The sequence below is a fragment of the Balaenoptera musculus genome, chromosome 8 (assembly GCF_009873245.2).
Source record: "Balaenoptera musculus isolate JJ_BM4_2016_0621 chromosome 8, mBalMus1.pri.v3, whole genome shotgun sequence".
In the NCBI taxonomy this organism is placed as follows: domain Eukaryota; kingdom Metazoa; phylum Chordata; class Mammalia; order Artiodactyla; family Balaenopteridae; genus Balaenoptera; species Balaenoptera musculus.
Window position 1 is genome coordinate 14,124,030 of NC_045792.1, and position 20,845 is coordinate 14,144,874.

The 20,845-nt window shown below is 49.1% G+C and overlaps 3 protein-coding genes and 1 long non-coding RNA gene across 11 annotated transcripts in view; 2 read left to right on the forward strand and 2 right to left on the reverse strand.

The window, feature by feature from the left end:
• IFT46 (intraflagellar transport 46) overlaps window positions 1-3,042 on the forward strand; it is a 16,939-nt gene extending 13,897 nt beyond the window's left edge. Inside the window, exons 10-12 of the mRNA XM_036860575.1 lie at window positions 1,757-1,817; window positions 2,106-2,191; window positions 2,551-3,042. Coding sequence (XP_036716470.1) covers window positions 1,757-1,817; window positions 2,106-2,191; window positions 2,551-2,646 — 243 coding nt within the window. The 3' untranslated portion in view covers window positions 2,647-3,042. The remainder of the gene's footprint in view (window positions 1-1,756; window positions 1,818-2,105; window positions 2,192-2,550) is intronic.
• Window positions 1-15,489, reverse strand: part of TMEM25 (transmembrane protein 25) — a 21,778-nt gene extending 6,289 nt beyond the window's left edge. Inside the window, exons 1-10 of one of the 5 annotated variants that reach the window (XM_036860569.1) lie at window positions 15,436-15,489; window positions 15,099-15,178; window positions 14,813-14,906; window positions 14,232-14,543; window positions 13,485-13,775; window positions 13,147-13,278; window positions 12,806-12,836; window positions 12,551-12,651; window positions 12,322-12,408; window positions 10,872-12,172 (exon numbers count right to left, since the gene is read on the reverse strand). In XM_036860569.1, the coding sequence (XP_036716464.1) occupies window positions 12,099-12,172; window positions 12,322-12,408; window positions 12,551-12,651; window positions 12,806-12,836; window positions 13,147-13,278; window positions 13,485-13,775; window positions 14,232-14,543; window positions 14,813-14,882 (1,098 nt within the window). In that variant the 5' untranslated portion in view covers window positions 14,883-14,906; window positions 15,099-15,178; window positions 15,436-15,489 and the 3' untranslated portion in view covers window positions 10,872-12,098. Of the gene's footprint in view, window positions 1-10,871; window positions 12,173-12,321; window positions 12,409-12,550; window positions 12,652-12,805; window positions 12,837-13,146; window positions 13,279-13,484; window positions 13,776-14,231; window positions 14,544-14,812; window positions 14,907-15,098; window positions 15,231-15,435 lie in introns of those variants that run through there. The other 4 variants (XM_036860570.1, XM_036860573.1, XM_036860571.1 and 1 more) reach the window with 4 other exon arrangements.
• A 121-nt stretch (window positions 15,490-15,610) lies between these two features.
• Window positions 15,611-20,844, forward strand: LOC118899221. 4 transcript variants are annotated; one of them, XR_005020908.1, is made up of 5 exons: window positions 15,611-15,695; window positions 17,699-17,800; window positions 19,451-19,557; window positions 19,895-19,963; window positions 20,496-20,844. It is a non-coding gene; the product is annotated as an uncharacterized LOC118899221 (long non-coding RNA). The 4 variants fall into 4 exon arrangements; XR_005020907.1 differs by lacking the exon at window positions 20,496-20,844 and adding an exon at window positions 16,150-16,352 and having other exon boundaries at window positions 15,628-15,695; window positions 19,895-20,299; XR_005020905.1 differs by lacking the exon at window positions 20,496-20,844 and having other exon boundaries at window positions 19,895-20,299.
• Window positions 15,677-19,601, reverse strand: TTC36 (tetratricopeptide repeat domain 36). The gene is made up of 3 exons (XM_036860576.1): window positions 19,414-19,601; window positions 18,230-18,418; window positions 15,677-16,009 (listed from the first exon to the last, which is right to left on the reverse strand). Exons 1-3 carry the CDS (start codon window positions 19,529-19,531, stop codon window positions 15,747-15,749), a joined length of 570 nt encoding a protein of 189 aa, XP_036716471.1. The 5' UTR covers window positions 19,532-19,601; the 3' UTR covers window positions 15,677-15,746.
• Window position 20,845: the final 1 nt, after the last annotated feature.

Consider the following 20,845-nt stretch of genomic DNA (forward strand, 5'->3'; position numbering starts at 1 on the left):
AAAAACAAACCCATGTAAATGTAGAAATTTGTTGTATAAGAAAGATGGTTATTTTAAATGATTAGAGGGACTTCCCTGGCGGTCCAGTGATTAAGATTCCGCACTTCCAATGCAGGGGGCGTGGGTTCGATCCCTGGTCAGGGAACTAAGATCCCACATGCTGCGTGGCCAAAAGAAAAAAAAAAAAACCTAGCTGGGAATTAAATGATTAGAGATAGGATGGGTTGTGATGAGATGATTGACCAGCCATTTGAGAAAAATTAAATAGATCTAAGCCTCAACCATGAGCATACAGGAATTCCAAATGAATTAAACAGTTAAAACAAAAATAAAACTATACAGGACTTGCCTGGCGGTCCAATGGTTAAGACTCCACGCTCTCAATGCAGGGGACACCGGTTCGAGCCCTGATCGTAGAACTAAGATCCCGCATGCCACGTGGCACGGCCAAGAAGAAAAAAAGTTACTTACATATATATGTGACAACATTACTGTCCAAGCAAAAAGCTCTTACATATCAAGAAAAGAAAACTGAGCAAAGATGATAACAGGTCCTTCCTGGCCATGGTGTTTAAAATTGCTACACCACGTTCCCCAAGCTCTTTCCCTGCTTTTTCTCCATGATACTTACCTTCTAACATATTGTATACCTTACTTATTTTGTCTTTGGTTTCTCCCTACTAAAACATAAGCTCCATGAAGACAGAGTTTTTGGTACGTGTTTATTGAGTGTTGTAAAAGCAAAGAATTTGAAAACAGTCTCTTTTCTCACAGTATTTTAAAGCTATAGCTGAAGAAAAATGTCTGATTAGGGAATTGAATAGATTGTAGTACAGCCATTCAGTGAAATACACAATGGAAGATCATTTGGCCTTATTTTGCTCTGATACAGAGAAATACCAATGACATGTTGTTACGTGGAAAAAGGAAATTGCAGAACCATCTACTCTGATTTTTGTAAAAAGAGAACAAAAAATTTTTAAGAAGCCAGTGGTTTTTAAACTTACAATATGAGTTTAGATCTGGAGCCTGCTGAGATGTCATGTCATTGTTTTCTGCTCCTGTGGTGTCCAAGGACCATTAGGCCTTCTAACACCAAGTAACTATAAATACTTGGCCATAACTTGGGTCCAGTTTCTTCTTCACAAATACAGGAAGACTGCATGGCAGTATATTTTACTTATAAAATATTTTGGTCCTGTTATATCATCTGCTACTTTGGTAGTTAATGAGTATAACCAATTCCACTTTACTGATCGGGGGAAAAGAAAAGGCACGTTGTATTATTTGCTAGGGCTGCCATAACAAAGTGCCACAGACTGGGTGGCTTAAGCAACAGAAATTTATTTTTTCACACTCTGGAAGCTAGAAGTTGGAGATCAAATTGTCAGCAGAGTTGATTTCTTTTAGACCCTTTCTCCTTGGCTGTCTCCTCCCTGTGTCTTCACATGGTCTTCCCTCTGTATGTGTCTAGGTCCTAATTTCCTCTTCTTATAAGGATTCCAGTCATACTGGATTAGGGTTCACCCTAATGACCTCATTTTAACTTCTCTTTTTTACGACCATATCTGCAAATATAGTCACATGATCTGAGGCTCTTAGAGGTTAGGACTTAAACATATGAATTTTGGGGGAACACAATTCAGCCCATGTCACCCCTTATGCTCGGAGCTCTTTTCCTTCAGAGACAGTGAGTGATGCTAGGACCACTGAAATTTCAGCCTTTTGACTCGGGTCTATCCCGTGCCCCTCCTAGGTGAGCCTGCCCACAGCAGAGATTGATTGCAGCCTGGCAGAGTACATAGACATGATCTGTGGTAAGCCCTTCCATCCCTTCCTTGACCCCATCTCTGGATAAATTAATTCATTGTGGGCTGTTGAAAAGGCTGGTTTACTCTGAGTTACAGCCTTTACTTTAAGCCCGTTGTGCTATTTGGCAGCACGCGAGGGTGGTATTTGGGTTTATGTGACTACCTGCTGGGTATTTAACCCGCAGAGTTATAGTAACACATCCCATCTGGGAGGGGACTGGCCATCCTCAACAGAAATGCCCCATAGCTTCCGGATTTTTGTTTATTTCTGCTCACGGGAGTTCTCGATTTCAGCCATCCTAGACATCCCCATCTACAAGAGTCGGATTCAGTCCCTCCATCTGCTCTTTTCCCTCTACTCGGAATTCAAGAACTCACAGGTGAGACCAGCATTGGAGGTTGACTTAAGCTGTAGTGAGGATTGCTGCCGTCGCCACTATTTTGGGTCTGCTGTGACTCTGTCGTGTGACAATGGAGGATGTCTCTGCCTGGAGTTACCATCACCCTTCTGCATCACGAAGGGAACTACAAAGCAGGCAGGGGTGGGGCTTGTAAAGGAAGGGGAAGTAGAAGCAATGTGGGCCTTAGACAAGGCTAGGTAAGGATCTACAGTGGACAGTCATTCTTACAGGAGAACCAAGTGGCCTAATGAATGGAAGCAGGAAGCAAGGTTAGTTCTTGCTAAAATGTAGTAGCTAGTATGTCCCCAGTCCTTCACATTCCCTCTCTCTCCTCACAGCATTTTAAAGCTCTAGCTGAAGGCAAGAAAGCATTCACCCCTCCATCCAGCTCCACCTCCCAAGCAGGAGACGCAGAGACATTAACCTTCAGCTGAGACACCTCCCATGTCACTCTGTTTCAAGGCTGAGCTGGCTTCTCTGCCCCATCTGAGAAGGAGGGATCATTGTCAGCCACTTGGCGGCCTTGCCTGCCTCACAGCTTGATTCGGAGACAGCGCACATCTTACTGCCCTCTGCCAGAAAGCACTGCCCATGGTCGTTAAATGGCTAATGCCTGTGTCAGAGTTCCTTCCCATGGAAATTAATTATGCATCTACACCACTGTGGGGATGTGAGTTAGAAGCACTGGAATTCCTGGGATCCCAGGATGCTCAGGTTGGGAGGAAGGCTTAACAGATGTTCTTTTGAGATGACAATAGAATTATTTTCTTTCATTCTTAAAGTTAGTTGGCAAAGATTTTACAAATAAAATGCTCTTATCTTTCAGGTTATCCTGCTGTCCTTTAATATGAAAGAGAGAAGGCAGACTGAGCAAAGGCAGAGATAAGGAACTTGGCCTAGGAATAGGCATTGAGTGAATAGCAGTTTAAGCAAATCAACTTTGTGAAATAAAATCAAACCCCAGTCCTCCAAGGTTGGCAATAGAGGGGAAACTTTTTTCTCCCAGAACTTATTTTTTCTGGGGGTCTCCCACCAGGTAGCGCTACCTGCCTGTCTAGCTCCAGACCTGTCTGGTTGTGGACTCAGGGAGCCTAGCTATTGCAGTCACCCAGCTGAGAGATGATGGTGTCTTGGACTGGGTGGTAGTGGTGGAGATGGACAGATTCAGGAAATATTTTGGAGGTTGTATCAGCTAAGCTCCAGTCAGGAAGTCAGAAACCATACCTAGTTATTTCTAACAAAGGATGTTAAGTATGGGCAGTTGGTTACAAAAGTGTTGGAAGGACTGAAGAAACAAAAGGGAGAATGGAGAGTGCTGAAGGAACAAGAGGTTAAAGGAGAGTGTCCACTGCAGGGGCTGGAAACAGAAGAGCTGCCGCAGGTGCGAGACCCTCACCCCTACTACAGCCACCCTGGGCAAGGGCTGCTGCCTCCTCTCTCCCACCCTCTCCTAGCTTGCTGGTGCCTCCCACTGGCAGAAATTAACAGCTGGCAAGGGAATCTGGAAAATCGAGCAGCATAAAGTTTAGAAGGGAAGGTGTGGGGTACGAGGCAACAGATAAACAACCAGGAGAGGTGGAACCAACAGAACTTAGTGATAGAATGTGGGGGAGGGAAGAGAAGAAAGGGTGACTCCCAGTTTTTCTGGCTTGAGCAGCTGGGCGGGTAATGGAGCCAGGTACTGATATACGGGGCAAGAACTGATCGGAGGGGAAAATTACAGTAAGATGCTACAGCCTAATACGTACCCGAGAAACACGTGACAGGAGGGGCATCGTTTCCTACAGACCCTTAAGCCAACTCTGATGTTCATCTCATGCTTGAACTTGAGCAGGAACATCTGAGCTCAGGCCTCACTTTGACACCATGTTGGGACCAGGTGCTCTGCTCTCAGACGGATGCCATTAATGCTAACATTTCACTCAAGGAAAAAGAGAGGCAAAAACGTGATGGGAACTCAGATTCTCCATCAGGTTTTCAGGGAACAATCAGACTGCCTTCTTTGGCTAGAACTGAGACTCAGCACTAGTAAGTATAGTCAACTCTCGTTATTCACAGTAGCTTGTTCTATCAAGTCACCGCAGACACTGAATTAGCAAATACTGAACCACTGCTCCTGGGGGAAATAGAAGGTAAGTTTCCTGTGTGCTTCTGTCCTAACATTTTCGTCAACAACCATTGATTCATTGAACTCACAGCTGCCAGCACTGTAAGTCATGCCATAAGGAAGCTCATGTAACGCACTCTCTCTGTAAGGCACATGACAGCCTTACTACACTTAGTAACTCTAGCCAGCACCTCAGCACTATTCGGGTGGGGGCCATTTAATTTATTTATTTTAAAATATTTATTGTACTTATTTATTTGGCTGTGCCGTGTCTTAGTTGTGGCACGGGGGATCTTTTCTTTTTTCAGTTGTGGCATGTGGGATCTAGTTCCCTGACCAGGGATCGAACCCAGGCCCCCTGCATCGGGAGCATGGAGTCTTAGCCACTGGACCATCAGGGAAGTCCCGGGGGGGCCATTTTAAACACTGAAACCACCACCACCAAGCAAAAAATGAGGCATTAGATAGACCTTGGATAGGGCACTCATTTAGAGTGTGAGAGCCGAAACCAGGAGGCAGGACGTCGCCTTGTTCAGCCTCAGCTGGGAAGGTACGTGTCGGGCGACTCACATTTTTCACTGCTCTAAGCATGTTTGCAAAAGATTGTAAGAACACTGCAAGTATCGATTTTAGGATTACAGATAAATTTTAGTAAGTGAATTCACAAATACAGAATCTGCAAATAATGAGGATCAGCTGTACTTCCTGCCTAAGTTACTGGCTGATGCGCAGGCCTGTTATGTTAGCCTGTCTCCCTACCCTAGCACATCCACTGAGCTCTCCAGGGAGCACCCTCGGACACTGTTTCCATCGTGGGCTCCTCCTCCTCCACAATCTGAGGTTACTCTCTTTTGGCTACTTGATCTGTGGCCCTAGAAAAATAAGTTAACTTCTATGCCTCAGTTACTCTAGCTATGCAACAGTTACAATAAACACTAACTTAACTCTTAGGCTTGTCCTATGGGTGAAAATATGTGAAAAGATGATTAAATGCCACAAAATGTAAGATCTAATAATTATGTTACTAAGTATAAATTTTTCACTTGGCCTTTTAGACTTTCCTTTTGGCTATTCTCTCCCTGCCCCAAGATTCTCGTTTTTCTAATTCCCCAGCGAAAACCGCAAAACCAGCCTGCTTGCCATGCTCTACACATGATTCATGAGTTCCCTCTTCTAACTAAACCTTTATGCAGTCTATTTTCCTGGCTTGAAGTGTCCCTCCCCTCTGCTATCCCAGGCTCTCAACATTTCTAAATAAACAAAAATTGAACACAAGTATTTACATTTGCATTCCCTCCTTTAACCTTCCTAAAATGACAGTAATTTTTTTTAAAGGTATAAACCAGCAAGGACAGATAATAGGAAAGAAAATGACTGTAGACCAGAGACCAATACAATTTTGAAAGATGGACAAGTGGTAACAGATTTAGTGGGCAGGGGGAGGGGAAAAAACCTGATACTTGATTTCCAGTAGAGGAGAGGGACAGAGAAACCAATAAGAAGTAAGCCATTTGACACTGCAGAGTCCTGGAAAGGATCAGGAATCGAAAGTGTCAGATATTTCCGATGGCCTGTGTGCAGGGAGGGGCTGCAGACCGGAGGACTGGCTGAAGGTCTGTAGGAAGACGGGATCCGCAGAGCCTTCCCCGTCTGTGCTGCCCACCTCCTTACCCTGACGGAAGATGGTCCCCTTTAAACCAAGGAGCCTCTGGGCATGAGAACACCAAGCAATTCTGAGGACAGGAATAAGGGGCCATATTTAAAATAAGAGGACAAAATAGAGGAATGAGCAATGAGACCCTCAGCCCTCTTCCGGCTTATCCCTCCAAAGCACAATATCGGAGGAGTCCTCCCTTGGGAAACTGATCAGCCAAAGAGAAAAGACCTAAAGATATTGACAGGGAGTCTTCAAGCATACAGACTTATTTGGTGCCCCCTACCTACCATCAACTTCCATTCAGCTTGCGGGTATCTCATTCTTGTGCGTGCGTGTGTGTGTGTGTATGTGTGCGCAGGCATGCTTGCAACTCTCATTCTTAAATATGAATGTACAGTCACCAGGCATTTGAAGAAAGCCAGAAAAAGACAGACAAAAACAGAACAAAGGATATCAGAGAAGCAAAGCAGGCAAGATATGAAAAAAATCTGTTTACCTATAATATTCATAGAGCAGTAGTTCTCATGTTTGGTTGCATGTTAGAATCAACTGGAGATATATATATATATATATTTTAATATTTATTTATTTGGCTGCACCGGGTCTTAGTTGTGGCACGTGGGATCTTTAGTTGTGGCATGCGAACTCTTAGCTGCGGCATGTGGGATCTAGTTCCCTGCCCAGGGATCGAACCCAGGCCCCCGGAATTGGGAGTGCGGAGTCTTAGCCACTGGACCACCAGGGAAGTCCCAACTGGAGATATTTTAAAGGTAAGTTTCCTCTCCCAGACAACACACCAGACTAATAAAATCACAATCTCTGGAGGTAGGATACAAGAATCCATATTTTTTTTTTAACTTTTATTTTATTTTATTTATTTATTTATGGCTGTGCTGGGTCTTCATTTCTGTGCGAGGGTTTTCTCTAGTCGCGGCAAGTGGGGGCCACTCTTCATCGCGGTGCGCGGGCCTCTCACTATCGCGGCCTCTCTTGTTGCGGAGCACAGGCTCCAGACGCGCAGGCTCAGTAATTGTGGCTCACGGGCCTAGTTGCTCCGCGGCATGTGGGATCTTCCCAGACCAGGGCTCGAACCCGTGTCCCCTGCATTGGCAGGCAGATTCTCAACCACTGTGCCACCAGGGAAGCCCCCAAGAATCCATATTTTTTAAGTTCCTCAGATTATTTCAATATGCAGACAAATTTGAGAACCACTGTCAGAGATGAGAAGATTGCATATCCATGAAATATTGGGCTGGCCAAAAAGTTCATTCGGCTAGTGAATACATTGTTCAATAAAATTCTTGGTGAAAAATGTGTGGGACTTCCCTGGTGGCGCACTGGTTAAGAATCAGCCTGCCAATGCAGGGGACCTGGGTTCAAGCCCTGGGCCAGGAAGATCCCACATGCTGCGGAGCAACAAAGCCCGTGCACCACAACTACTGAGCCTGAGCTCTATAGCCTGTGAGCCACAACTACTGAGCCCATGTGCCACAACTAGTGAAGCCCGCGTGCCTAGAGCCCGTGCTCCGCAACAAGAGAAGCCACCGCAATGAGAAGCCTGCTCACCACAACAAAGAGTAGCCCCCGCTCGCCGCAACTAGAGAAAGCCCACGCACAGCAACGAAGACCCAACGCAGCCAAAAATACATACATACATACATACATACATTTATTTTAAAATAAATTAAAAAAAATAAAAAGGTAAATAACAAAGTAATTTCTCAGACCACAGTGAAGTTAGAAAACAATAAGGAGAACTGAAAAATTTTGTGTAAATTAAACTATACTCTCTTAACCAATGGGGCAAAGAAGAAATCACAAGGGAAATTAGAAAATACTTAGAGATAAATGAAAACAAAAACACAGCATTCCAAAACTTATGGGATACAGCAAAAGCAGTGCTCAGAGGCAATTTATAGCTGTAATTGCTTACATTAAAAAAGAAGGAAGATCTCAAATAAGCAATCTGACTTTACAACCTGAGGAACTAGAAAAAGAAGAACAAACTAAACTCAAAGCTAGCAGAAGGGGGACTTCCCTGGCAGTCCAGTGGTTAAGACTCCGCGCTTCCAATGCAGGGGGCGTGGGTTCGATCCCTGGTCAGGAAACTAAGATCCTACTAGCCACACAGCGCAGCCAAAAAAAAGAGCTAGCAGAAGGAAGCAAATAATAAAGATTAGAGCAGAGATAAATAGAGAATAGAAAAACAATAGAGAAAATCAACAAAACCAAAAGTTGGTTCTTCAAGAAGATTAACAGAATTGAAAGGCCTTTAGCCAATTGTCTAAGAAAGAGAGACTCAACTCCAGCCAGCCAGTGGGGACACTACTACCAATTCTACAGAAGAGAAAAGGAGCAGAGGGTACTATGAACAGTTGTATGCCAACAAACTGGATAGCCTAGATGAAATGGACAAATTCCTAGAAACACGAAACTTACCACTACTGAAAAACAAAATTTGTAAGACCTATAATTAGTAAGAAGATTGAGTCAGTAATCAAAATTTTTTTAAAAATCAAAGTAAAATACACAAAACATGCAATTTACCATTTTAACTATTTTTAAGTGTACAATCCAGGCATTAAGTACATTCATATTGTTGGGCAACCATCACCACTGTCCAGCTTCTGAACTTTTTCATCATCCCCAATTGAAACTCTGGACCCATTAAACAACGATTCCTTCCTTTCCCTCCCTCAGTCCCCAGTAACTTCTATTTTCTGTCTCTATGAATTTGCCTAGTCCAGGTACCACATAAGTTGAATCATACACAATTTGTCCTTTTGTATCTGGTTTACTGCACGTAGCATAATGTTTTCAAGGTTCATCCATGTTGCAGCATGTGTCAGAATGGCCTTCCTTTTTAAAAAGCTGAATAATATTCCATCGTGTGTATATACCACATTTCCTTTATCCATTCATCTGTTAATGGACATTTGCATTTCCACCTTTTGGCTGCTGCAAATAACACTGCTATTAATACTGGTGTACAAATAACTGTTAAGAGTCCCTGCTTTCAGTTCTTTGGGGAATAAACCTGGAAGTGGAATTGCTGGATCATAGGGTAATTCTATATTTAACTTTTTGAGGAACTGCCATACTAGCTTCCATAGTGGCTGCACCATGTACATTCCCACCAGCAATGCACAAACTTGACCATTAACTTTTACAAGGATTGATTAAATAGTCTATTGTGTCTGGAGGAATTCAGTAAAACATAGTCCAGGTGGGAAAATGCAGCCTGAGCTGTGTGTGCTTACCCAGAATGTTGGACTGCTGCACGTTCCAGCTCAAGGTAACTATTATTGGAGGGTAAAGATTAAAGATTAGGTGAGTGAAGTATAATAAAAATTGGGGAATTCCCTGGCGGTCCAGTGGTTAGGACTCCATGCTTTCACTGCCGAGGGCCTGGGTTCAATCCCTGGTTGGGGAACTAAGATCCCGCAAGCTGTGCGGTGCAGCCAAAAATAAAAAATAAAAATAAAAATTGGTCTTCTTTCCCAGGAAAGATTGAACTGTCATGTTAAGGGTATTAGTAATGCTTGAAAATTCCATGATCCTTAGATCAAAAAGATTTCAGAAATATCAGAGAAGTAACTAGATCAGGTATCCCCCCCCCGATATTTTATTATGAAAACTGTTAAATAAAAGAATTTTGGAAGAATTGTACAGTGAGTTCTAAATACTCATCAACTAAATCCTACAGTTAACATTTTGCTGTATTTGCTTTATCACACGTCCATACCTCTCTATCCATTCGTCAGTCTATCTTATTTTTTGATACATTTCAAGTAAGTTGCAGACATCAGTGCACTTTACCCTTAAACACTTCAGCATGCTGGAGAGGGTATGGAGAAAAAGGAACCCTCCTAGACTGTTGGTAGGAATGTAAATTGGTGCAGCCACTATGGAAAACAGTATGGAGGTTCCTCAAAAAACTTAAAAGAGAGCTACCATATGATCCAGCAGTCCCACTCCTGGGCACATATCCGGAAAAGACGAAAACTCTAATTCTAAAAGTTACATGCACCCCAGTGTTTATAGCAGCACAATTTACAATAGCCAAGACTTGAAAGTAACCTAAGTGTCCATCAACAGATGAATGGATAAAGAGGATGTGATACACACACACACACACACACTCTCTCTCTCTCTCTCTCTCTCACACACAATGGAGTATTTCTCATCCATAAAAAAGAATTAGGAGTTGGGGATTAAAAGATACACACTGCTGGGCTTCCCTGGTGGCGCAGTGGTTGAGAACCTGCCTGCTAATGCAGGGGACACGGGTTCGATCCCTGGTCTGGGAAGACCCCACATGCCACAGAGTGACTAGGCCCGTGAGCCACAATTACTGAGCCTGCGCGTTTGGAGCCTATGCTCCGCAACAAGAGAGCCCGCGATAGCGAGAGCCCCGCGCACCGCGATGAAGAGTGGCCCCCGCTTGCCACAACTAGAGAAAGCCCTCGTACAGAAACGAAGACCCAACACAGCCATAAATAAGTAAATAAATAATTAAAAAAAAAAAGATACACACTGCTGTATAGAGGTAAGTAGTAACTCTTTCAGTTAGAACAGACCACATGGTGTTAAAAATTTTTTATCTCAATGCACTATAAATTCTTTTTGTGTCTTTTAATTTTTCCAGATTTAAAAGACTTAAGAGTAGACTATAACACTGCTATATATAAAACAGATAAACAACAAGGACCTGCTGTATAGCACAGGGAACTATAGTCAATATTTTGTAATAACCTATAATGGAAAAGAATCTGAAAAAGAATATATGTGTGTGTGTGTGAATCACGTTGCTGTACACCTGAAACTAACACACCTTTGTAAATCTACTTCAGTTAAAAAAAAAAAACAACATATTTGAGGGAATGAAACAGACATGCAGCGTTCACTCGGTCAAGTTTATTGAGAATCTACCACGTGCTCAGCACTGTCCTCGGCAGTAACGTGAGAAAAATTACAAAACAAGATATCAAGAAGGGAAAAATACACTTTGCACTCTGTTAATTTGCAATCTTTTCCACGTTGCTTTTCAAAAGTGTTCTTGGGTCATTTTGGGATATGTGATCTCCCTCCTTTTTCCATGTCCCCCTAAGGTTTCCAGCACTGTCAAGTTATGTGCCACTATGGCCATCCCCTAAAGAACAGAGGATGGGACAGGAAGAACAGCTTCCTGCTGATGGGGCAGTCAGGGTCCTGCTGATGGGGTCCAGGGCTGGGGTCCCATAGCGGGGTAGATACTTTGAGCGGGAACCCGTCAACCCAGAGGGCTCAGGGCACTCACAGTGAATCATGAAAAGGCCAGACTTGGGGAAGCCCCAGACAGGGCCCTGGGGCCCTTGCTCATCCCCTCCCAGGAAGATGTGCTTAAAGTGCTAACACTGTAACAAGGCATAGCTACATGCAGGCCTGGACGCACCAGGCTTCTCACCTCCCATTCTTCCCCTTTCTTGTGCTAACACCAGGCGCTGGCACCACCAGGGCCCAGGCCAGTGGGGAAGTCTAGTGCCAGGTGAAGAAGTGGAGAAGATCCAATGTATAACCTATGATGCCCAAGAGAGGGCTGGGGCAGAGAGGTATGCAGCAGAGGGTACTGGTTTGTGCTTGGCCAGCACTGCTGGGCCAGAGGTGAGTTCCTGTGCAAAGGGCAGGTTGGTTCTCTACAGCTAGCAGGGTCCTAAATTTTCCCTGAGGGAACAAAGCTGCATAGCATGGGACGGAGATCCAGGACGTGCAGGGCCCTCCCAACCAGGCATGCCCCATGCCTGCTGTACACGGTGCTGAGGAGCACCAGCGTGGGGCACAGAGCTGCCCCAAGCCGACAGGGCCACGCCACGCTTAGATGCTGGATGACCTCCAGGCACACCTGGACAGAGAGCCCCATCCGCCTGGGCACAGGCAATCATGCAGGCCCTCAACCAGAGTTGGAACAAGGGCTTAGGTCCAGCTGGCAGCCTTGCCAAGGATACCAGTGACCCAGAGGACAAGCAAAAGTGGCAGTGGCATGGCCTCTTCCCGTTGGCAATGTGGCCAGGCAGAGGGTGCCTTGGAGGAGGACCGGGAGGGTGCCCAGGGGCCAAGAAGGCACCTTCTGTCTTAGCCTCAGCTCAGAGCCAGATCTCATCACTGCTCACACTGGACACCCGATAAATGTAGCCCAGCATTGGGAGACGGATGAAACCTGCGGGTCAGAGATCCCAGGAGACTCAGTCACCCTCATTCCTTGGAAGTTGGGAGACCACTCTCTGCCCCTTGGGGATTCAGAGGCCTTTGGCACAAGCAAAATGGCCGGGGAGCAGAGCAGCAGGGCAGCAGGCCCCTTTCCCATACCTCGGCTGGTGAGGAGGCCGCCGGGCTCCGGATCCAGAAGCTCCGGCTGGCTGTTGTCCTGAGCCATCTGCTGGTCCGCTGCTTTCCCTGTGGGGTGACAAAGGGGATGGTGCCCGGGGTGAGGTGTGTGCCCGACGGGGTCTAGACCCTCCTAAGGCCCAGGGTCTCTCTTTTTCTCAGAAGCACCTCCACAGATAAAGCTGGGGCCAACAGAGGGTCCTGGATGTACCTCTGGAGTGCGGAGTGAGGTCGTTGAGCTGCAGGTGGGACGGGAGGGACATGTTCTCCCGCGGCAGGCGCACGTTGTTGAGTTTCAGGTTGTTGGAGTCACTACAGGGCAGAAAAAGGCTTGGATGGGCCCTGGCGCCAGCGGGCACCGACTCCTGCTTGCGGCCCATTCCCAAACTACCAGAAAGCCCAGGATCCCCCCATCCCCATGCTGCCTCTCCATTTGGCCCGTCCACCCAGCCCCAGGGAGAGTTACCTAGAGATCAGGGATGGGCGCCGGGAGGGGCCTGAGGAGAAAGAAACCACAGCGCTGTCTCCCTGTGCCCACCTGCTCTAGGCTCTGCCCCCTGCCCTCTTCAGGCCCAGAACCCTCAGGCAAGGGGTCTCTCAGATGCCCAGACTGGCTTCCCAGTGCCTGGCCCTGCTACCTGGGATGCATGTGGTCTAAATCATGGCCATGCCCAGGAAGATCTGTCCTACCACTTGTCAGAGACGTTCTGCCCAGCTCCACTCGTTGCCCATGGCCTTGCTGCCCACCCCCTGACCTCGTCTCCCCTTCTCCAGCCACCCTCTGCCCCCGCCCTGCTTTGGCCCTACCTTTGGTCTTCTTCGCTTTCCTGCAGACCAGGCAGGCCACCAAGGTGCTGAACCCCACCAGGGTGCCCAAGGCAAGCCCTCCAGCCACAACGATGCCCAGCAGTGGCACTTCCACCCGGGTGGCCAGGAGCCCTGCAGGTCATTCTCTGGTTAGGTTCCAAGCGGGCAGGGCCCCCCAACTCTGAGATGCCACAGGTCACTACTCTGTCCTCCTTGCCCCAGGTGGCCAGGGACAGCTTTCACCAGACTCGCCCAAAAGGCAACAAGCCTTCCTGTTCCTGCACCATGATCCCACACCCATCCGAGGCTTTGCTGGGCCCGTGGCTGGCAGTGCTCACCTGGGGCCGGAAGCGAGGCGCTGGTGACACCCACGTCATTGGTGGCCACCACGGAGAGGTTGTGTGGCAGGCTGCGGAGCTGCAGCTGCACGGTGTGTTTGGTGAGCCAGGGGTAGTTCTGGGCATCCAGCACCAGGAAGTCAGAGGCGTTGACGGTCACCGGCCCATCCTGGTCGATCCAGGTCACGTTGGCAGGGGGGTTCGCACGCACCAGGGCAAAAAGGACGACCAGGAGGCCCGGGCCTTGAGCTTCCTGGTACTTGGCCCCAACCTGGGCAATCTCCGGCTTAACTGGTGCAAAGCAGAGACCAGTATGTTCCCACCACAGCCCCTTGCACGCCTTCCCTTTCTTCCCAAACCCAGAAGGGAGCCAGGGGTCTGGACCTCTCCTTAGGGGCCACTGGGAAACAGGATGGCTGGGTCTGCCAGAGAGGCAGCATTTCGTACAAATGAAGATTAAGAGTATAAACACTAGAACCAAAATGTCAAGATTTGAATCCTGGCTCTGCTACTTACCAGCTGTATGACCCTGGGCAGATTGCTTAACCTCTCTGCCTCAGTTTTGTCATTTGTAAAATGGGGACAACAATAGTAATTACCTCATAGGATTACTGTGAGGAGAAAGTGAGTTAATACTTGCAGAGTGCTTAAGTGTTTTTTAAATGTCCTACCAGACCACCTGCCTGGTGACTGCTGGGGGTCCCTGGGCAGAGAACCTCTGTCTCTGTCCACCTGAGGGGCACTCACATTGCACATTGAGGAGGACGGAGGCGTTGGCTGACCGGCCACTGTCTGGGTCCTGCAGGGAGCAGTTGAGCTCATGCTGGGCCCGCTGGGCAGTGACAGTGAAAGTGCTGGTGCCTCCAGAGAAGGCCTCCCCGCCCACACTCAGCAGTCTTGAGGTGCTGGCCTTCTGCAGCTGTCCATCCAGGTACCAGGCCAATCGGGGGGTGCCAGGCCCCCCTGCCACCCAGCAGGTGAAGGCGTGGCGTTCATTCTCTCGAAGTGCCCGCTCTGCCCAGGTATGACCATCAATTTGTGGCGCCAACTCCCCCCAACCTGGAACACAGGGGATTCTGGGGAGGGCTGGTGGAGGCTTAGTACTGTTCTGTGACCGGGATGAGGTCCAGTTACAGAGGGGCAGCAGGCCAAGAGACAGAGCACCTGGGTTCTCTAACCAGGGACGGCTGGACCTTGGGGAGGTGGATGAAGGGAACCCAACTCTGGCGCCTGGAGTGGGTACCCAAACTGAAGATGCAGGCAAGGAGGGGAGAGAGAGGGGGACTTGACCGCACAAATGCATGGCCAAGGGCTGAACAGGGGTGTACCTGAGCTCAGAAGGGCCGGCAGGAGCAGAAGTGTGTGCGGGAGGGTAGCTGGCCCTGGAGGCAGCGCCATGGTGGCCCCGGCCTGGGCCCCAGGCTGCCGAGAGAAGGGGGCAGGCCTCGATGTTAGCCAGGTGAGAGCAGACAAGCTTAATAGCTGCTCCAGGAATTTACTCTCCAGAAACAAAAATAAACCATGCACGGAAACACAAATGTAGAACGATCCACAGTGGTGAAGGCAAGGACGCAAATGGTCGAGCCCAAAGGTCCAAACCCAGCCAGCACGTACCTGTACACCTTGCAGGCACAGAACTGAGCGCTGACTCCACGGGACAAACAGGCACACGCTCGCAGGTACACAGAAACCACCTGCAACCGTGCAGCCCGCACCAGGCCCAGACACACACACGCGCGCGCGTAAACACTCGGGTACACGTGCCCCTCCCCCAAAGGGACCGTCCTTCTCCCGACCCCGGCTCTCTCCCGCCCGCTTCCCTCACCCACCTACGCCCCTTCTCCCCTCCTCCGGATTTGGGCCGAAGAGGATGGGATCCTGGAGGCAGGGGTCGCGAAGCATGCCCGCCCCCGCCTCGCCCCGCCCCGCCCCGCCTTCCGGTGCAGCTCACCTGGCTCACTCCCCGAGAGCAGCCGGAGCGACTGCTCAGGTCTGATGAGCACCGCAGTCGCCCGCAGGGGCGCGGGCTGCGCCAGGCAGGGCCAATCGATGCCCGACCTCGGCCCGAAGGACCCCCTCCCCCAGGGCGGCGGCTCCGGGACCACGTCCCGGGTCTCGCTGACGGCCTCGCGCGCCGGGGATACTTGAGCGCCCTTCCCTGCGGGGACGGCGGAGGACGCAGACACAGGCGGTGGCTGGGAGAGCCGGCAGGTTTATTGGTTGCGGGCGCCCCCCTTCCCCCCACGCCCGCCCGCCGGCGGCTCAGCGCCGGTCGCGGGGCCCGCGCAGCTGTCCCATCACGTCGGCCAGCATGCGGTTGCACAGCGCCGCGTACGGGTTGAGCAGCACCAGCTGGCGCCGAGCGAACGGGCTGCCCAGCCGCGCCGCCCGCTCGAAGTCCCCGCGGGCGTCGTCGTCCCGGCCCTGCAGTCGCGCCACGAGCCCGCGCTGCACGAAGGCCTGGCGGGCGGCGCGACCCCGGCCGCCGCTCAGCGCCAGCGCGCGCTCCAGGTCCTCCAGGGCGCCTGCGGGACCGACGGACGGGCGGGGGTCAGGGCCGCGGCCAGCAAGCGATCCGGCCCCGAGTGGAGGCTCTGGGGCTCGGCCGTTTACATCCCGCCTGCACTTGACTCTAGAGATCGGTATTGTTATTCCCTTTACGCAGATGAAGACTGGAAGAGTTGGCAAGACTCGGCCTGGGCTGCACAGCCAGTTAGTGGCAGAGCTGGGACTGAAGTCCAGGTCTCGCCTTGTCCGTGTTATTTTCTACCATCTGATACATCAAAACACGGACGGAGGGTCACTATGTTATGAATCTGGCCCTGTTGCCAGGCACGCATACGTTATTAACCATCTACCATGTGCCAGGTGACTGACTCCGAAACCCAGAGTCCAAAAACATTAGAATTACCTGACAACCATGTCTTATACAATAAAGTCCTTTTTTTCCTCTCTTTCTTTTTTTTGCCGCACCGCGGGGCATGCGGAATCTTAATTCGCCGACCAGGGATTGAACCCGTGACCCTGCAGTGAAAGCGCAGATTCTTAACCACTGGACCCCCAAGGAAGTCCCTCTGTAACTTTTGAAGACATTTCTCTCCTCTTTTCCATTGATGCCTTAAAACCGCTTCTCTCACCTGTGTTCTCTACTGACTGTCTCTTCTCATTCTTTATTTCCATGGTCTTCATTATTTTGTATCTAATTTTCTTTGAAAGAGGTCTTGGAGCCAGAGCTGGCTTGCAGCATTTTTGTTTTTATCATCCTCGTAAATACTTGGCTTATTAGGCATCAGAGCTGTGAACTCAACCTCAGGCAGCCAGCTGGTATCCACGGTAGGGTACCGAGCTGCATTTCTTCTGCGCTCTGCTTCAATTCACTCAAGTTCTCTAGTCTATAGCGCCTGCCAGGGCAGGGCGCTGGGGGAGCGCCAGCAGCATCCTACAGCAAGGCTGGTCTTCCCTGTCCTCTCGCTGTGTGTTTTGGTCCCCGGAACCCAGCAGAGGCTCTGCTCCCCATCCTGACTGGTCCGTTGAGAAGCTTTCTAATCACAGCATTCCTTGGTTTCCCTCAGAGGAGCTGGTCAGGAGGAATTGAAGGCCTTCTCCAGGCAGAATCCCCTCTGATGCTCTCTGGGGTTTTGGTCTGCAGGCTGTCCCAGCGACCTTTATGGCCCTGCTCTGCCAAAGCCAGGTGGCAGACAAGCCTGGGAAAGGCCCTCAGAGTCCCCCAGTATTCCCAGAATGGAGTCCAAACTCCCCAGCCTGGCATTCCTGGCCCCAGGAACACCTCTACCACCACGGGTCTCGATAGTCTAGTAGTTCCCTACTAGGCTTCTGTGGTTTACCCTTTAGTTGAAGCCCGTTAGTGATTTCCAGTGTTTTCAAGACAAAGTCCGATCTCGGCCTAATGTTCGCAGTTGTTCACTCTCTGGCCCCTGTTTACCTCTCCAGGCTCTGGAGAGGCTCCATTCTTCCAGCACGCCCTTTTCCAGCCAGATTCCCTGTACCTGTCCATGACTTCAGGACCTCTACAGGCCGTGCCTTCTCCCACTCCCTGCCCTCCATCCAGCTAACGCCTACTCATCCTTCAAAACTCACTCCTAAAAAAAAAAAAAACAACAAAAAAAAACTCACTCCTCAGGAACAGATCCCGTGCTGAACCCTCTCAGCTTGTTATGCTGCTATTATATTTATGTGTCTGTTCTACCCTCTAGGCTGTGAGCTTCTTGAGAAGCAGTATCACGTGGGGATTAAGAGCACAGGCTCTGGAGCCCTGCCACCTGGACCAGATCCCAGCTCTGCCGCTTCTCAGCTGTGTGAGTAGGAAACTACTTAACCTCCATGCTTCAGTTTCTTCATCTGCAAAATGGAGATAACAATAGCACGTACCTTTTAGGGTTGTTATGAGGATTATATGAATGACTACAACTCACATGTGAAGTGCTGAGTGCCTGGCACATAGTAATTGCTATAAGCACTATAATCCTCAGCACCTAGCCCACTGCTAGAATAGTAGGCTCTCATTAAATTTTTATAAATATGTAAATGGAATGCAGTCCCCCTGACTCTCACAATATCCCCAAGAGGTTAGCCGAGCCCATGATATGTCTCTTATGGGTAGAGACATAGGTTCCAGAGGGGCTTAGTGACTTCCCACGCCCCGTGCCCAAGCCCCACAGACACACCGTCTCTGGTCTGTGCCCTCCCCGGCCCCTCTGCACAGGCTCCAGGGACTCTCCCCTCACCTGCCACGTCTCCCTGCAGTAGCCGGGCCTGGGCTCGGTTGCTGTAAGCTGAGGCCTTCTCAGGCAGCAGGTTGATGGCTTGGCCAAACCTCTCCAGGGCCGTGCTGAGGTCGCCAGCCTCTGCTGCCATCACCCCTTGCAGCTCCAGGGCCTTGGACTGCTCCAGCTGTGCTCGAGGGAAAACTCCACCTGTGCCAGGGAGGGAGCCAGGAGGGGACAGGTGTGCAGTTGGGAGCAGGAAGCAAAAGCCACCTGGGGCTTTGGAAACCTGGGACACGAGCCAGGGCTGACTGGGCAGGGCTGTAGGTCACAGCAGGAGTCAGATGCCGTGTTTGGGGCAGGGGGAACGGAGGTCAGCAAGGCAGAGAGCTAGCCCTGCTTAAAGTTCCAAAGGGACCTGGGAAAGGCGCCTTGGTTGGCTCCCCACTGCCAAGAGAATGAAACCCAAACTCCTTAGCCTGTAGCTAAATGATTTGCTCAAGGTCACACCGCCCATAAGCTGCACAGCTTGGATTTGAACCCAGGTCTTTCTGGCTCTTCAGTCTGTCTGTTTTGTTCTACTCCACTGCTTCCAACAGGAAGGCCACCATGACATACCCGGGTCATGAAAACCATTTCCAGTGTTTCTCTCAGCTTTTCAGCCTGAAGTTGCATTAAGGCTTAGGTTTCACTCCTTTAGAAACAAAGGGCATCAAAAACCCCTGACACGGACAGCTGGCCCCCTTAGGGGCTGGTGGAAAAGCCAGTGAGCGCACTCGCTCTGGAAGAATTAGCTCAGGGCTTGGCTTGTAAGGTGTGTGACACTGAATACTTGCTTAGGTTGGAGCCGTTTAGCTGAGCCACCCCCTGCCCTGTTTCTTTCTTCCCTGCTGTGGAGGGTGATATACTCTGACAAAGACGTGAGCGTATCACATGGCCCCTCTCCCCACCAGCACAGTTAAGCTTGGACCATGGGGTGAACTGAGTGGGGAGGTAAGTTCAGAGGTGGGTGGTGGAGGACAAACCTGGCTTTCTCCTCTGGCCACAGTGACTCCTGCCAAGCCCCCGTCAGTGCACTGAGGGTCAGCAATCATCATCCAAGGGTCGTGGAACAAGGGCCCTCGTAAGACCACCTACCTCTGCCACCCCAGCGAGGCAGCAGACCAGCCAATGTGGAGAGCTATACTCCAAGGTCGAATACTGACCTTCATCTCCTCCTTCCTTCTCTGCTTCCTCTCCCAGGTCCAACCCAACAATGTCTCCAAACGGAGTGTCAGGGTTGAAGATGGCCTGCAGCACTGCCTGATCATTTGGAGTCCCCATGGTGCTCAACTCCAAAATCCGAAAAGGTGACTCACCGTGAGAGGGAGGAAAAAGGGGTGAGGGCCGAGCCTCCAGCCAGCTGATCCAGAGGGAGGAGGTCCGTTTGAGGACCAGCCCCCATGAGGAGGAGTGTTGACCATTCCTTGGCTGCAGTGTAAACTCAGCCCCCTTTAGCCTGGGGGTAGTGACCCTGGCTTGGCAGAATATATTTACAAATATTTCTCAACTGCCTCCCTACCCCCACCCCAGTCCTAGGGAGAAACAGAGTAAGTAAATCGCATTTCAGCTTTAAGGTGGAGTGGAGCAAAGAGAGGGTACTGCCCAGGCTCTCCCTGAAATGCTTTCATTTTATTATATTCATAGATTGGGAGGAACTCATTAGAAGCCAACGCTTGACCACCCGTGGATGAAGAAGGGGGATATATGTACCAAGTAAAGGAACTATTCCTTTGTCCTCTTGACCCCTTCCTCATATCCAGAGTTCATTAGGTCCTGAACATACATCACTGATGAATAAGGGAAGAAAATATGGTTAAGAGAGACAGTGTAGAGTGGGGCCTGAAGGAAGGCAGTGGGGAATGATTTCATGATTCCACCTTAAAAGGAAGGACTGTGGAAGGGACTCTGTAATCAGGTCACGGGCCACACCCCTCCCATTCGTCCACCTCAGCCAAAGCCAAAAGAAAGTTCAACCATGTGCAGCAATAAACTTGACATGTTTATTAATTAAACTATCACTTAAATAAAAAAAAGTGCATAGAAAATAAACATGTTTAAAAACTCCTTTTTTTTTTACAACTATGTACACTTTTTACTTTTACATTCAGTCTTTCGTAGACAGCTTTCAGCATTATTATTTTTTGAACTATTAAAGTATTTTCCTTCATCCCTGTCACAGGGAGTTAACACTGATGGACTTTAGACACATTTTTTTCCTTTTTTTTTTCTCTTTTTCTCTAACCAGAAGCTTGGAAGAACACAAGGAAAAAAAAACCGAAAGATCTGTTATACATGATAAAGTTGCCAAGAAATGTCTTATTTCTAGAAAAGAAGCTTGTCATCTGTTGAGCTTTTGAAACAATTATTCAACTACCTGTATTTACTAAAGAGACTGTTAAAAGTTCAATAAAAGAAACACCACAAGTCTATTTTCTTGGTTGAAAGACAGAACTAGAGTACCTCGGAACAAGATACCAGGAAAGCACAGAACACAATTTTCCCCTAAATGCAGGTGGTAACCCCAACATTCATAACCAAAAATAGAGAAACAAGGAGTACAGGTACTGACTGGCAACATTCACAGGCAGAAAAAAT